A 15,602-nucleotide genomic window follows, 5' to 3' on the forward strand; every position below is an offset into this window, starting at 1 on the left:
GACAGAGGTTTGGAACTCAAGGGCTGGAGCAGGAACGGGAGGGAAGATGATGTGTTCAGACTGGGTTTGCTGGCGTGGTCATCGGCATGCCTGTCTTCTTCCGGTTCTGTCCTTCCTGTGACCTGTACCTTGGTCACTTCTGTCAGCTTCCTCCAATTACATCAGAGCACCTTTTTTTTTCTTTCTTTCTTTTTTTTTTTTTTTTGCTGTCTTTTCAGTTAAATAATCTTGTTTTTAAGAAATCTACCGGTACTTTCATGCTCCGTAGAAAAATTCCATCGTCTTTGGACAGCAGCTGCTATCAGAGCTTAAATAAGACCAAATGCCCAGTAAATAGGGAGGGGCACTCTGTTTAAGTGAATTTTTCTCTGGTCCTTCAGGTTAAGTAGAAAGCCTTAAAAAAAAAAAAACCGGCTTGGGTGAAATGTTTGTAACAAGAAGTCTCCTTTCAGGGCGCCTGGGTGGCTCAGTTGCTTGAGCCTCTGCCTCTTGGTTTCAGCTGGGGTCATGATCTTAGGGTTGTGGGATGGAGCCCCACGTGGGCTCTGCACTCAATGGGGAGTCTGACTGCGCATTTTCTCCCTCTGCCCCTCCTGCGTCTCACACACACTCTCTCTCTCTAAGAAAAAAAAAAAAAGAAAAGAAAATCAACCTTACTTTCCTTTGAAGGCAGATGGTTGATGGTTACTGTTAATAAAAATTATTTAAAACTTATAAATAAGAAAAAAAGATGGGCAGCATATTCTCAGTGATGACACTGTCCTCTGGGGCATTCTTCAGCCCTTCCAGGGTCATTATCTGGGCCAGGGCTTCTCACCCTTGACACTGTTGACATTTGGGGCAGGATAATTCCTTGTTGTGAGGTCTGTCCTGTGCACCGTAGGGTGTTTACCAGCACCCCTGGCCTTGATTCACGAGATGCCAATCCTCCCAAACCCCACCCTGCCCAGGGCCTCCCCACCCCTGGCTACCAGAGTGCTGAGTTGTGACCAAACAAGTCTCCACATAATACCAAGTGTCCCCTGGATGGCAAACTCTCTCCTGGTTGAGAACGGCTCATTTAGAAGAACGAGCATTGGTTTGGCTCTCCTGTTTCCTATTAGGTACGGTCTCGGATTCCGTGAACTTCCCTGGTAATTTGCAGGTCTTGTTCTGTAGAGATGCAGATCATTTCTGCTCAGTAGAAGAAAGATCCCCAATTTATGATTTTGTATCATCTGGGAGGGTCTTGACCAGTTTTGTGTCTAAACTAGGAACTTAATTCCAACATTCCTTTATAAATGTCTACAAATAGCCAGTTTCTCAGGACGCTCTTCGAGCCACACGGACCTTCTTCCTTCTCCTCTCTCTTTAATGAGTGAATTGAATAAGCTTTTGGTGCGTGTTTGGTGTATATGTTTGGAGAAACATAGTTTTAACTTTTGTGAAAATTCTACTTTAGCAGGACTGACTTTTCCTCTCCGGGCTGGTGTGATCTGGGGTCACCATAGTGAACTTTGGGTCAGAAGGCTCCAACTTTCAGATTTGGTGTTCAGGTCTCCTCAGATCTATCTCTGGGGTACTTTTAAATTCTTCCTGTCTTTCTGTTTGCTCTTTTTATCCCCATTGTCACTGACCTGGCTGGGCCCTCCTCATTTCCACATGGACTTTCATTTCCAGAATCTTCCCAGCTGGCCCCTCACTTCTTGTTGTTTCCTGCCTCCCTCCCTCCCTCCCTCCCTTCATGAGCTCTGCTGCCCAACAAGGATTCTTGAACCATGGCTGAGACATGCTGCTCCCAGGACAAGGATGCCAGGATCAGAGAATTTCTGAATTGAGACAGCTGGTCTTTCAGATTCAGGGTTTAGGGATTTAGGGCTATGGTTTAGGGTTAGAGTTTCAACACAGGGAGGAGACTGAGACCTGCAGAAGCCCAGTAGCTAATTAAAGTCACATGGTGAGGGAGAGGAATATTCTTACAGAGGTTGGCGGTCAGTTTGAATGTGCCCCGGACAGTCCCTGGAAATTGACTTTGTGCATAAATCCCGGATATCATCCTGTTCCGCATTCACTTCCATTTTAAAAGAGCAGGAAATGCTTCTGTTCATGGGTGTGGAGAATGGGGTGCCAGTTAATCCGAGCTTTTCGGGCTTCACTCAACATCTTCCAGAGGAGTGTTGTATTTGTATGTCCGTCTTTCCTTTGGCATTAGGACCCACCTGCTTTAACCCCACAAAGGCCTGCCTTCCTTATGCTGCCAGACATTTGACTGTGTAGCAGGTTTTTCCTGATTCTCCCACAATTAACTCTGTTTGCTTATCACTGTGTGTTTCTGCTTTCTGCCTGCCCTCGGGCCTCCCATGGCACTTCTGTCTCCCTTCACAAGTACCGCCTTCTAACCTCTCCTGGTTTTTGGCTCTTCCACAGAATCCACAAGTGAGTTAGTCCCTTAATTAAAAAAAAAAAATTTCCCCACAAGCATAAATGCATCAGCTTGGTGTTAGATGCCCTTTATCTTCGCAAGATTGCACAGACGACAGTACGTATGGCATTGTGAACGGGAACTTGACCAGAGCCCATGAAAATACAGGTTCCCCCCACTATGGGAAATTCGAGTGTGCCCAGGAAAACTTTCATAAGCCACATGGTATAAAAGCAAGAGTATCTCCCGCTTTCTGAAAGTTTCTGTTAAGCCACTTTGCTTTTTTGAAAGACCTACATCAGTACAGTCACAATCTGTTTTTGTAAAAGTGAAAATCATCTTCGGATTTAACGGACACTAACGTAGGTCTTTCGTAAAGTGAAGTAAGTGTAGTGTGAGGAAAGCAGGGGTTACCCATATCTTTTTTTTTTTTTAAGATTTTATTTATTTGAGAGAGAGTGTGTGTGCACATGAGTGGGGGAAGGGGCAGAGGGAGAAGCAGATTTCCCTGCTGAGCAGGGAGCTTGACACAGGGCTTGATCCCATGACCCATGAGATGATGACCTGAGCCGAAATCAAGAGTCGGACGTTTAACCAACTGAGCCACCCAGGCACCCCCTGAACTGTGTTTTTCATAAGAAACAAGAGATGATGGCACTGGTGTGGGGATGAGGAATGTGGCGGTAGAGAGAACGGGAATTAGAGCTCCTGTTCTGTACTCTGCAGGCTGCAGACTACCTTCTCCTTACTGCCCTGAAATATGTGCCTTGTTCATACCTATGATTCTGAATATCCCTGAATTAAGAAAGAGCTTCTATATGAATTAGGAATTTGTGAATGACTGCTCATATTAGAGACTTGAAAAAGTAGTGGCTAAATAAGTTATCTCTCTCTTCTATAAATGAAATGTAGACGTAGGTAGTCCAGAACTGGTGAAATGGCTCCATGGCATTATTTTCAACTCATGGCTTCCACTTTCAACATTGCCTCAAGCTCCTAGGTAGCTGCTGAAGCTCCAGCTATTACATCCGCATTCATGAGTTCCCAAAGAAGGAAAATAAGGGTTTAGCCTCTCCTTTTAAAAAAAATTTTATTTAAATTCAATTATCCAACATATAATACATCATTCGTTTTTTTTTTAATGATGATATGTTAGTCACCATACGGTACGTCATTAGCTTTTGATGTAGTGTTCCCTGATTCATTGTTTGTGTATAACACCCACTGCTCCATGCAGTAAGTGCCCTCCTTCATACCCATCACTGGGCTAACCCTTACCCCCACCCCCCTACCCTCTAAAACCCTCAGTTTGTTTGCCGGAGTCCATAGTCTTTCATGGTTCGTCTCCCCCTCTGATTTTGCCCCTTCATTTTTCCCTTTATTAGTTTTTTATGTAGTATTCAATGATTGATTAGTTGCGCATAACACCCAGTGCTCATCATATCACGTGCCCTCCTTAATGCCCACCACCCTGTTACCCCATCCGCCCACCCCCTCCCCTTCCGAAATTCTCAGTTTGTTTCCTAGAGTCAAGAGTCTGTCATTGTTTCCCTGATTTCTTCCCATTTAGTTTTCCCTCCCTTTCCCTATGATCCTCTGTACTATTTCTTATGTTCCACGTATGGGTGAAACCATATGACAATTGTCTTTCTCTGCTTGACTTATTTCACTTAGCATAATCTCCTCCAGCCCATCCATGTTGATGCAAATTGTAGGTGTTCATCCTTTCTGATGTTAGCCTCTCCTTTTTGAAGAACTTTCCCAGAAGGTCCATTTCTCACTTCCAGTGATATTTTTATTTATGGTTTCCATATAGTCAAATCTGTCTTGTTTTTGTTTACAATTTTCTGGTCTTGGTGTAATACTAAAAAGAACTTCCTAACTTAGGTATCCTAAAAATATTCTATATACTATCTGGAAATTTTAGAACTGTGTTTTCTTTTTCTTTTTTAAATTTTTAATTTTTTAAAAAACTTTATTAGAGTGCACAAGCTGGGGTGGGGGAGGGGAGAGGCAGAGGGAGAAGCAGACTCCTTGCTGAGCAGGGAGCCCAATGTGGGTCTCAATCCCAGGACCCTGGGATCATGACCTGAGCTGAAGTCAGGCAGACGCTTAACCCACTGAGTCACCCAGGCACCGCTGTTTTTTCTTTTTAGATTTAAATCTGAAATTTATGTTTATAGTGTGGGGTAGGGATCTAACTTTCTTTCCCAAATGGCTGCTCTAAGGGGACATTTTCTTTAACCCATGTATTTGTTCATCCTATAGCCACTAGCCAAGACCCTTCCCTAGACAATGCAGGAGGCAACCACACACATTCTCCCCCCGCCCCAACCCAGATTTCATTAAGACCCATACTCAGGGGTGCCTGTGTGGCTCAGTCGGATAAGCATCTGCCTTCGGCTCAGGTGATGACCCCAGGGTCTTGGGATCGAGCCCCCGCATTGGGCTCCCTGCTCAGCGGGGAGTCTGCTTCTCCCTCTGCCCCACCCCTTTGCTCTCATGCTCTGTCTCACTCGCTCTCTCCCTCAAATAAATAAATAAAATCTTAAAAAAAAAAAAAAAGACCCGTACTCATTTGTTTGCCCTTGTATTTCTAACCACTCCATTTTTAGTTTTAACCTCTGGGCCTCTGGTATATCCAGGACATGTCTCTGTTTGCACTCACATGGCGTTATGTTCTATTTCACACACTCCTCCCACATAAGATTATGAGCACCTTGAAAGTAGAGACTGTCTTTTTTTTTCTTTTTAAGATTTTATTTATTTGAGAGAGAGAGAGAGACAGTGAGAGAGCACGAGTGGGGAAGAGAGGAAGAAGCAGACTCCCTGCTGAGCAGGGGGCCGGACATGGGGCTCCATCCCAGGACCCTGGGATCATGACCTGAGCCGAAGGCAGATGCTTAACCGACTGAGCTACCCAGGCACCCCAAAAGTGGAGACTGTCTTGATCAACTCTAGCTCCAGCATTACAACTTAGCAATCTCCTCAATCAACAGTTGTTATGTGGGCGAATGCACAGAGCACTGCCATGTCGCCTACCATTTATGGTTGGTTCGTTTAGGTTACTTCTTAATGACACAGTGGGAGGCACCTTAATCTTATCATTACCATGCTTCCAGATCTCTTCTGGCAGGTTATTTTTGAGAAGGTTTCCTAAGCAAAATTAATCCCTTTAAAGCTGTTTGGATTTCAGGTCGCTTCAGCTTGGTGGATTACATTTTCATGCACAACTTATGGGCAGGGGTCTCCACCCATTCATTCCAGTAACTACAGGTGACCCTTGAACAACACGGGGGTGAGAGGGGCTACCCCTCCCCCCACCACATAGTCAAAACTCCATGTCTAATTTCTGACTCCCCAAAAACTTAACTAGTAGCCTACTGTTGACCAGAAGCCTTACCGATAACATAAACCGTCGATGAACACAGATTTGCATATGTATACCCTATTCTTACACCAAAGTAAGCTAGAGAAGAAAAGGTTACGGAGAAAATCATAAGAGAAAACACGTATACGGTACTGTGCTGTGAGAAGTTCATGTGGGAGTGGACCCACATAGTTCAAGACTGTATTGTCCAGGCTCCGCTGTACCCGTCAGCCGTAGTCCCAAGACTCTAGTACTTAGAGGACCCTCCCAGGGACACTGAGGCAGCTGTCCATTCAGGAAACATTTGGGGGGAAGCTACCGCCTGCAGGACGTCACGCCAGCCTGGGTGGGGAGGCAGAGCTGAGTCAGGAGCTCACGACGCCACAGTGAGGTCAAGTGCACTTTGACAGGTTTATGAGGTGAGTGGATAGAAAACACGGCTGAGGCTGCCCTCTAGGTCTGTGATGCTGAGGAGCGGGCAGCCTGGCTTTGGTAGAAAGGGGGCACTACCCCAAGTTGGGGCTTGGGGGGAGAGAGGGAGCACATAAGCTCTCCTTCACAGTTTAGCAGACGAGCTGTCTCCCTTGGGACCGTGAGTAGGAAGAAGCAAGTGGGATTGTGTCCACCCGAGGAGATGGCTTTCTTTCCTACTTCGGGAAGTCTCCTCTGCATTCAGCGAATAGGTATAGACTAAATTCGGCGGGGGGGGGGGGGGTCCTTTGTTCTTTCTTGAATCTCTTTTCCCTTTTACTCCAGGTCGTGGGGTGTGTCCAGGGGGAGGGCCTGGCGAGCACCCCGCCAGCCCTGATCCGAGACTGAGTTGATCCTATCGGGTCTTTTAACCACGTCTGTCTGGCCAGATACCACAGCCCCATTTTCCCCAAGAGCCCACTGACCTAGAACCTATGATAGAAGCTCAAAGCACCCCTACCCCACCTTCCTCAGGACCTTTGGCTCCTCTCAAACCCCAGCTCCAGCCCATCCAGTGACACATTAACCTGGCTTAGTGCCTGCTTATCTCTTCTTCCTTCCTGCCTCCCTGAACCACACTCACTTCTCTGTCAGTCAGCGGGGCGGCCCTGGCTGTCCGCTACCACAGGGAGCGTTTCTCTTCTGGAAGCCTTAGAGTTCCAATGTCTACCATGCTGGGTGCAGAGCCAGGCAGCACATGATTTCCAGGAGCTGCCGCCTACTGAGAAGACGAAGCTGACACTTCCCAGAGGTAAACACCACCGTATAAAATAAGTGAAAGGGGGCATCTGCCAGTTTCTTAATCCAGCTTAAAATGATTGGATTCTGGCTACCCCGGGCCCTCCTCTGACCCTCGTGTTAGGACTGTAGGGGTCCCCGAACCTCCATCCAAGTTAATGCTAAACTTCACTGGATTCTTCCAGATTCACCCTGATGAACCCAGGGTTGGTTTCCCTGTTCCCTATTAGAAGTCTTAGCCCTTTCCTCGAACATCTAAGGATTTATAATTCAGAACTCAGGGGATGCAAGCCAAGCTATTTGCCCAGTGGGGAGGCCCAACTCATGAGTCTTACTGTTTCTGAAGTAGCAAAGATAGCTATGGTCGTCGTGGGAACTCAGGCCTGGGTTGGACATTCTTATTATCTGGTTTCGTGTTGCTTTTATTTTTGATAGCCAAGGAAGGAGGGTGGCCTCATCATTTTCAGTGCTTGGGACTTCTAACTGTCTTCCTGTCATCCTGAACTCTTAGACACGTTTGTCTCCAGGATCATGTGGCTCTGCCTTTTCATTTCAGCAGGGGTGAAAGAAATCCCATCCAAGGGGCTCTGAGCCCCAGGTCCTGGTTCCTGCCCTGAAAACAGCCTGGTTCCCAGGCTCTCCGGGGCTGGGCCCTCCCTCCTGCCTGTGCTCTGCCTTCTCTTCAAGTCCAGCATGAACTTAGAGTGTGGAGGCTGTGACCGTCCCAGATGTCTGTCCGAGTGATCTCTGCAGGTTGCCTGGCTCACGGTTTCCCTGTACCTCCAGCAGTCCTGTCCCCTTGCCTGTACTTCCAGCCTCAGCTACAGCTCATCCCTCAGCTCCGCAGGGCTCCGCTGACCACTTACAACGCAGTCACTTCCAAGGCACAGAGAAGGGGACGATGTCAGGTCTTTCCGCCGGTCTATCCACCCGGCCACATTACCAGCATCAATGCTTTTGCTTGGTCCAGAGCTCAAGAATGCTACTTGTGCCCTCCTTGAGCTGTCCTGTGAGTAGAAGGGCCTTTGTGGGCTGGCACGGGAGTGTGTGTACCTTCAGCAAGGGCCTGCACACGCCAGGTATTAAGGCAAGTCTCTCATCATGTGTTATCATGTTTAATCCTCACAACCATCCTACAAAATAGGTATTTTGGTATGAGTCCCAGTTACCCAAGGGAAGTCACCAAAGCATGGATGGATTACAGAATTTGCTTGTCATCACGCAGCTAGAAAGCGACAGAGCCAGGATTCAGACCTCGTTCTGTCTTGCCAAAACCCAGGTGTGCCTGTAACTACTACCCGCTTGGTATTACTAATATGTAGATTATCTCAACATATTATATCTGCAATTTAATTTTTTTAAAAATTTAAATTCAGTTAACATACAGTGTATTATTAGTTTCAGGGGTAGAATGTCGTGACTCATGAGTTGCATAGAACACCAGTGCTCATTACTTCACGTGCCCAACTTCCTGCCGCTCACCCAGTTACCCCATCCCCCCACCTCCCGCCCCTCCAGCAGCCCTCAGTTTGTTTCTTAGAGTTTAGAGTCTCTTATGGTTTGTCTCCATCTCTGATTTTGTCTTATTTTACAATTTGTTAACATTATATTAGCATATATTTAGTAAATAAAAGTGGATACCTGTTTTGGTTACCTTAACAATCAAATATTCAAAACATTTTCTTTTTATTGAAGATTCTGTGATATGATTTTTATGGGAAAGAAGGTGGGACTTTGAGGGGCCCATCAAAGAAAAGTCGTATATAAAGAAATTGGAGAGATTTTTGTAGATTCAGATGCCCAAACAAGCGTTTGCTCTTTGTGTTTGCCTCAGAAATGTCGCAGCTCAAAACTGAGAGCCACACAGACTCTGAATGATGGAAGCTGACAGAAGGCAGAGCCAGTGGAGTGGGGCCAATAAAAGCGGGAGCACGGGTGACCCTACATGGCTCCCTTGCCACTGGCCTGTCTCCATCTATAGTCAGAAACAGGCAGAAGAGGTCCAAAAACAGAAAAGACCTAAGTTCCCTAGGCTGGACTGGGGGCCACATAAACAATTCTTGTAGGAAGAAGGTAACTGTGACCCATCTCCCTTATTATGCTATTGTCTTCAGATGAAGCCCACATTTTGGAATCAGCTAGGATTTCTGCTCCGCTGGCTCGGCCCCCTTATTAGGCTCGGCCAACAGGGGGCGCTGGAGGAAGCCAGTGGGGCTGGAGGCGGGATTTCCTGCTTGCTTCCTGTCTACTTCCTGCTTCTGTGAGCATCACCATGTCAACGCCTGTTTACCTCTTGGGGGCAGTTTCTTTATGTAACTGCACTGACTCCAGTTACAGTAACCGTGGGCCAAGACGTCAACCGCCTCTGGAGAGGTTGGGATCTCAGCCTGGGGGCTTTCCTCCGAGGTCAGAGGCCCCAGCACCAGTTGAGTAGTTGGCGGTGTACCCATCTTAGAGGTCTTGAGTTTCAGCTTGTTGGTACCTTTCTTCCCAAATTTTAAATTAAAAAATTCCCCAACCTTGACTTCATTCCTCCAATCTAGGAGTGGTAGCTACTTCTAGCAATTTCTACTTCCCTAATTTAGGGTGTTCTAACCCCCCCCCCCACCCTACAGTTATCTATTTAACTTTATATCTAGTTCTTTATATTAAGTTTGCTGTCTCACATATTTGGCCAGGAATGCTACTTTATTAGAGGGGGGTGTTGGGTTCAGGAGAGAGACAGTGGCAACAGTATCAGCAGCTTTGAAGAAGGCATTTTTCTACCCTGTATTGCCCAAACTACCCCATGGGGCTCTCACTGAAGTCCAGCTGCCCATAGCATTAGTCCATTCCTTCCACTGCCAAGACCTAGACTCGCAGACATTAGTGAGTGAGAACTGGAACCGCGTGGGTATTTCTACAGCTCACAGATTATTAACAATAATGAATGACAGGTAAATGAATTTTTTTTTTTTGAGCAGTTGCCATTTGGAGAACAGACTCTGGTTTTTAAGGACTTTTCTAAGAAAAAAAAAATTTTAATTGCTTCACTCTTGTAATGTTCAGGGAACAAAAGAGGAGTGATACTTGGATTCCAGGCCAAAAGAAGGCAGGGGCATACCTGTGTTTCTGTGGTTCCTTGCTAAGTGGGGGGCGGGGGGAAACTTTCAAGTTCTTGTGTTGACCATTGACATGTTTTTATTAATGGTTTTGTGGCAGGAGAGCATGGTTACAAACTGGGCTGTTCTGGTTGAAATACCTGTTTGTGGGGCACCTGGGTGGCTCAGTCAGTTAAGCATCTGACTCTTGGTTTCGGCTCAGGTCATGATCTCAGGGTTCTGGGATTGAGCCCCATGTGGGGCTCCCTGCTCAGCAGGGAGTCTGCTTCTCCCTCTCTCTCTGCCTGCCACTCCCCCTGCTTGTGCTTTCTCTCTCTGTCAAATTAATAAATGAAATCTTAAAAAAAAAAAAAACTAGCTTGCAGATACTGCCAGCATTTTCTTCCTGCCTTACACACCTCCCTGAATGGCTAGGGCTTGAGAATATGCTCCTGAATATTTGTGAGCTTGTGCTCTTATCTGAGAGCAGGAAGCCAGAAGGTGAATGATAGAGCCACCTGCTGCTCTCTACTTTGCAGAGGCTGAGGAGGAGCCTGAGACTGGTCGTGGACATCCTGTGACTATCCGAGCCCACATTTGGAAGGGGTTAGAAGAAGGGGCTATGGTGTGGACATTTGCTTCCATGGATTCCAATCACTCTTCCCTTGGAAACAAACACATCCTCGCAAGTGATCTTTCCTAAGCAAGAACAAAGCTATTAAAAAGGTGAGAATTTTCTTAATCTTCCATTTTTTTCTTCTTCTTAGATTCCCATAAAAGTTATGACCAAGAAGGACACTATCTTATGCTCAGAAAGAGGACACAACAAAGGAAAACAGTCTTTGTTGGGAGGATTTGTCCCATTTTGTTTCTCGCCTGTAAGGGATTTTTTTCTCTATCATCTGGTTTTCTTTGGTAGTATTCAGAACCCTGTATTGTATTATTTAAAAAGTAGTTGTGGTTTGAAGGAAGAAGTATTGGGCTTGCAGACAAAAAACTGGGGATGAGTCCCATATTTGCTTCTTAAATATACATGATATTTGGCAAGGCTTGGTAATATTACACTTCAGGTATGTTGTGAAGATTCAATTGGGCAATGTAAAGAAATATTTCTGGCCCATAGAAAGCACTCATTCACTATAGTACATGCATAGCTCTGTGTGTCTCTGAGTGTAGATATTTTTAAAATTTGGATAGACTGGGTTATCTGTATGAATGATTACAATGCACTTGTTGGATCATACCCAATGTTTTCTACTTCTTTAAGAACATTTTTTTAAAAGGGTGGCTAGATACCACATCTAACCAACGAATTCTATGTGGTGAAAGCAGCCTAATACACAAATTGCCAAACAAGAGCAAAAAATGTGCTTTTTATTTTATTTACTTCTTTTTTAAAGTTTGTTTATTTTTAAATAATCTCCTTACCCAGCATGGGACTCGAACTCATGACCCTGAGATCAAGAGTTGCATGCTCTCCCAACTGAGCCAGCCAGGTGCCCCTGTACTTTTTCTTTGAAAAGGATTTAAATCTTTGGATTTCTAGCACAGATGCTGAGAGTCTGAATTTCATGGAGCATCTGTCTAGACAGATTAGAAGTTCTAGGCCCCGGATAAGTGCTGTGTTAGAAACAGGGTGGTAAAGGGTTGAGGGGGAAGATGGAGAAATGAAAGGTGGGCAGGGACTTCCTCTTACTCATTACACCTCAACGTCAGCAGGTGCTCAGTTCTGCTTCCCTTTCCTTTTCTCTTGGGTGGAGGTGGAGCCAGCCTGATCCCAGCATGAATGGCTTGTTTGTATATAGGGGTCAGGTTCTAGACCTCTGTCAGCAAGCCAGGGATAAGAGAGGCTCCTCGGCAGGTCGTGACTGAGGATGTTAATCTAGAGAAGACCCGTCTTTTTGCCACCCCTTTGGAGTCGAGCTTGATGTTCCTGTGAATACATTCAGGGTTAGTTTGTAATTGAAGGCATTTTGTTCTGTCCAAGGATCCATCCTCCTCCTCCTTCCCTGTGCCCCAACTCTCCTGGTTTCTCATTCCGTGAAGATGATTTGGTGGAAGAAGCAGCTGTGCCAGCAGCGTCACCTGTGGGCCCTGGGCTGCTACATGCTGCTGGCCGTTGTCGCTCTGAGGTTTTCTCTCAGACTGAAATGTGACTTTGATTCCCTGGATCTGGAGTCCAGCGACTTCCGAAGCCAGCACTGTAGGGACATCTTGTACAACTCCCTGAAGCTGCCAGCAAAGAGGTCCATCAACTGTTCTGGAATCATCCGAGGGGACCACCAAGCAGTGACGGAGGCTCTCCTGGACAACCTGGAGGTCAAGAAGAAGCGGGAGCCTTTCACAGACACCGACTACCTTAACATGACCCGAGACTGTGAGCACTTCAAGGCCGAAAGGAAGTTCATACGGTTCCCTCTGAGCAAAGAAGAGTTAGACTTCCCTATCGCGTACTCTATGGTGGTCCACGAGAAGATAGAGAGCTTCGAAAGACTGCTGCGAGCTTCGTATGCCCCTCAGAACATCTACTGTGTCCATGTGGATGAGAAATCCCCAGAAACTTTCAAAGAGGCAGTCAAGGCGATTGTGTCGTGCTTCCCAAATGTCTTCATAGCCAGTAAGTTGGTTCGGGTGGTTTATGCCTCCTGGTCCAGGGTGCAGGCTGACCTCAACTGTATGGAGGACTTGCTCCAGAGCTCAGTGCCATGGAAATACTTACTGAATACGTGTGGGACAGACTTTCCCATAAAGACCAATGCCGAGATGGTCCTGGCCCTCAAGATGTTGAATGGGAAGAACAGTATGGAGTCTGAAAAACCTACCGAGTACAAAAAGTCTCGCTGGACGTACCACTATGAGGTGACAGACATATTGTACATAACCAGCAAGATGAAGGATCCTCCGCCGGATAATATGCCTATGTTCACGGGCAATGCCTATATTGTGGCTTCTCGAAACTTTGTCCAGCATGTCTTAGAGAACCCCAAGTCCCGAAGACTGATCGAGTGGGTAAAAGACACCTATAGCCCCGATGAGCATCTCTGGGCCACCCTTCAGCGTGCGCCGTGGATGCCGGGTTCTATTCCCTACCACCCCAAGTTTCACATCTCCGACATGACAGCCATTGCCAGGCTGGTCAAGTGGCAAGGCCATGAGGGAGACATCACTATGGGGGCACCTTATGCACCTTGCTCCGGAACCCACCAGCGGTCTGTGTGTGTTTATGGGACTGGGGACCTGCATTGGATTCTTCAAAACCATCACCTGTTGGCTAACAAGTTTGACCCAAAGGTAGATGACAATGTTCTTCAGTGCTTAGAAGAGTACTTACGCTATAAGGCCATCTATGGGACTGAACTCTGAGATACCCTATCAGAGAATTGCTACCTGTGGGGCAGGAACGTGTGCAAACATGCCCAGGGGGTGCTGGGACAGTAGGGTGGGGGACCGGGGCTCTGGAATCCTTGGTACCCCCAAGTCGGGGGGTTGCTGTGGGAGTGTGGGTAAGTAGATCCCCTGCCTTATAACTTGCTGCCCTGGGTGAACACTGCGTGGACACTCACACCGCTCCTAACAGCTCCCCCACTGACGTTCTCTCAGAGTAAGAACCGGCTATTTGGGAGAGGAAGGGAGGGCAGTGTGGCAGGGGACCCCGGGTTTCAGTTGAATGCTTGGTGTCTGCTTTTCTACCCCATGGAGACACTGGTTCTAATAACTCTAGGCTTGGTACTGGGGGTAGGATGGGAGTTTAATGGAAAGAGAGGGTCTTTTGTATTATTAACTTAAAAATAAATAGCTCTTGATTCAAAGCCCTTTCCTCTACTTTTTGTGTAGTAAGCCAGAAATAAGATAAAAGTGGAAAGCTGCTTCTTGTAACTATTTGTGACATTTACAATCCCTGGTGGCTGGCAAGAGAATCTCCATTATTCCAAAGTGATCATGGCAGGGCGTCTAAATAGCAGATTCAAAAGATGATAGAGGAACAGAACTGATTCTTTCATTATTAAAAGCCCTCGTTTTGTTTACATTGACAGGTTCATGACTTCTCTGTAAGGGAAAAAGCAGGGCAGTTTAACCAATTTGACCACCCACATCCTTACGGGACAGTCACAGGATTAATTTTGCCAGCTTCACAGCCAAAGCTGGATGTTCTGTGACAAAGACAATAGCGATTTAGGTAAGGCCACTATATAATTTATTGTCCAAACGGGAACGTGTTTCCGTGGGGGGGGGGGGCGGCACGCTGAGCTATTAATAGTTCTTTTGGAAAACAAGAATGAACTAGGACCATCTAGCTAAATCAGGAAGTCTGGGTGTCCCAAGTTAGGCCTCTTCGGTCAAAAATCTAGCTCAAGTATATGAATGGAAGTGTCACTATGTGTAGTTCTGGGATTTATACATTTCCTTGTGGGGAGACAGTTGTGTGTGTATTCTCCATTTCCACCCCCCCCCCAATAAATGTTACCCAGTGAAAGATTTCCTTCTGAAGCTCCAGAGAGAAGTGTCAGATAATTGGCAGGCAGTTGGCTCTTGGTCAGACTCTGTGAGGGGCGTATATGTATATATAAAGACTGGCATATCTTCTGCAGAGTGCAGCTGATCTTCTGGAAAAGGGATTATACACAAGTTCGTGTAACTCGAATGATCCTGGGATGTCATGATGTCGCTATTGTGTTCCTCTCTGACCATGATTCACTTAAGTTCTCTCTCACAACCAACTGTCCCTGCAACCCACATACTCTGACATAGTATCACTGTGTCTGACACAGTGCGTTTTCTGTTTATACGTTGTTATTTTTTAAGGTGGTCCTCTGGTAATGGGCATGGCCACCTCACCTCCCCTACGTTGCAGTATCGCGTCCTCTCCACCTCGCTCCAGCCCCACCAGAGATGACTGATGAATGGTCATGTGCCAGCAGATGAGCCCTGTGCGGTCCGTCCCCAGCCGTGGGGATCATGGACCTCTCCACCTGCTAGCCTTTGTGACTGGCCTTGTTCCTCCTCTGCAGGGGGTTGGAAGGCGGCGGCCTGCTGCTGTGGGGAGTGGGCAGAAATGCTCCCCTGAGTGCGTGTGTCCTGAGAAAAGTACTCAGGTCTTTGGTCTCATGTTCAATTGCCTCTGTAAGTTTTCATGTGAAATAAATTGTAATTTAAAAATATAAAAGAGATAAAAATGTGAACTTGTCATTTGGGGGGAGTAAGTTGTTGGAATTTTCCAAGCACCGAAATTTTCTCGAGAAATAGATTCAGGTGAATAGGAGGTGCGCTTTATTTAATAACAGGTTTTCATATCAGAAGGGTCACATTTCTCCATCATTTGTTTAGTGTATTTTAGAAATCATAACGATTAAACCATCATATCTGTTGATTTTTCCTTCCCTCTGACTCATATCTGTTTCTTTAACCTTTGATCAAGAAAAATCGTGAGTTGAGCAATGATGTTTGTATTACCTCTCAAGGTTTGAATATTTCCTCTTTGATTTGGTAAACATTGCTTTAATAACTATATTTTTGCACACTCTGCCTATTGTAATCTTTGCTC

At 46.2% G+C, this 15,602-nt stretch overlaps 1 protein-coding gene across 1 annotated transcript; it reads left to right on the plus strand.

Annotated features, from left to right (window-relative positions):
- The first annotated feature begins 6,855 nt into the window (after positions 1-6,855).
- Positions 6,856-15,350, plus strand: GCNT3 (glucosaminyl (N-acetyl) transferase 3, mucin type). Its single transcript, XM_045792838.2, has 3 exons — positions 6,856-6,993; positions 10,600-10,786; positions 12,048-15,350. Exon 3 carries the CDS (start codon positions 12,107-12,109, stop codon positions 13,421-13,423), a length of 1,317 nt encoding a protein of 438 aa, XP_045648794.2. The 5' UTR covers positions 6,856-6,993; positions 10,600-10,786; positions 12,048-12,106; the 3' UTR covers positions 13,424-15,350.
- The last annotated feature ends 252 nt before the right edge of the window (positions 15,351-15,602 follow it).

Source organism: Ursus americanus, chromosome 36 (assembly GCF_024610735.1).
Source record: "Ursus americanus isolate L20-20 chromosome 36, mUrsAme1.1.p, whole genome shotgun sequence".
Lineage (NCBI taxonomy): Eukaryota > Metazoa > Chordata > Mammalia > Carnivora > Ursidae > Ursus > Ursus americanus.

Coding starts and splice junctions, on each gene's coding strand:
- GCNT3 (XM_045792838.2), top strand. CDS start 12,107: ATGATTTGGTGGAAGAAGCAGCTGTGCCAGCAGCGTCACCTGTGGGCC.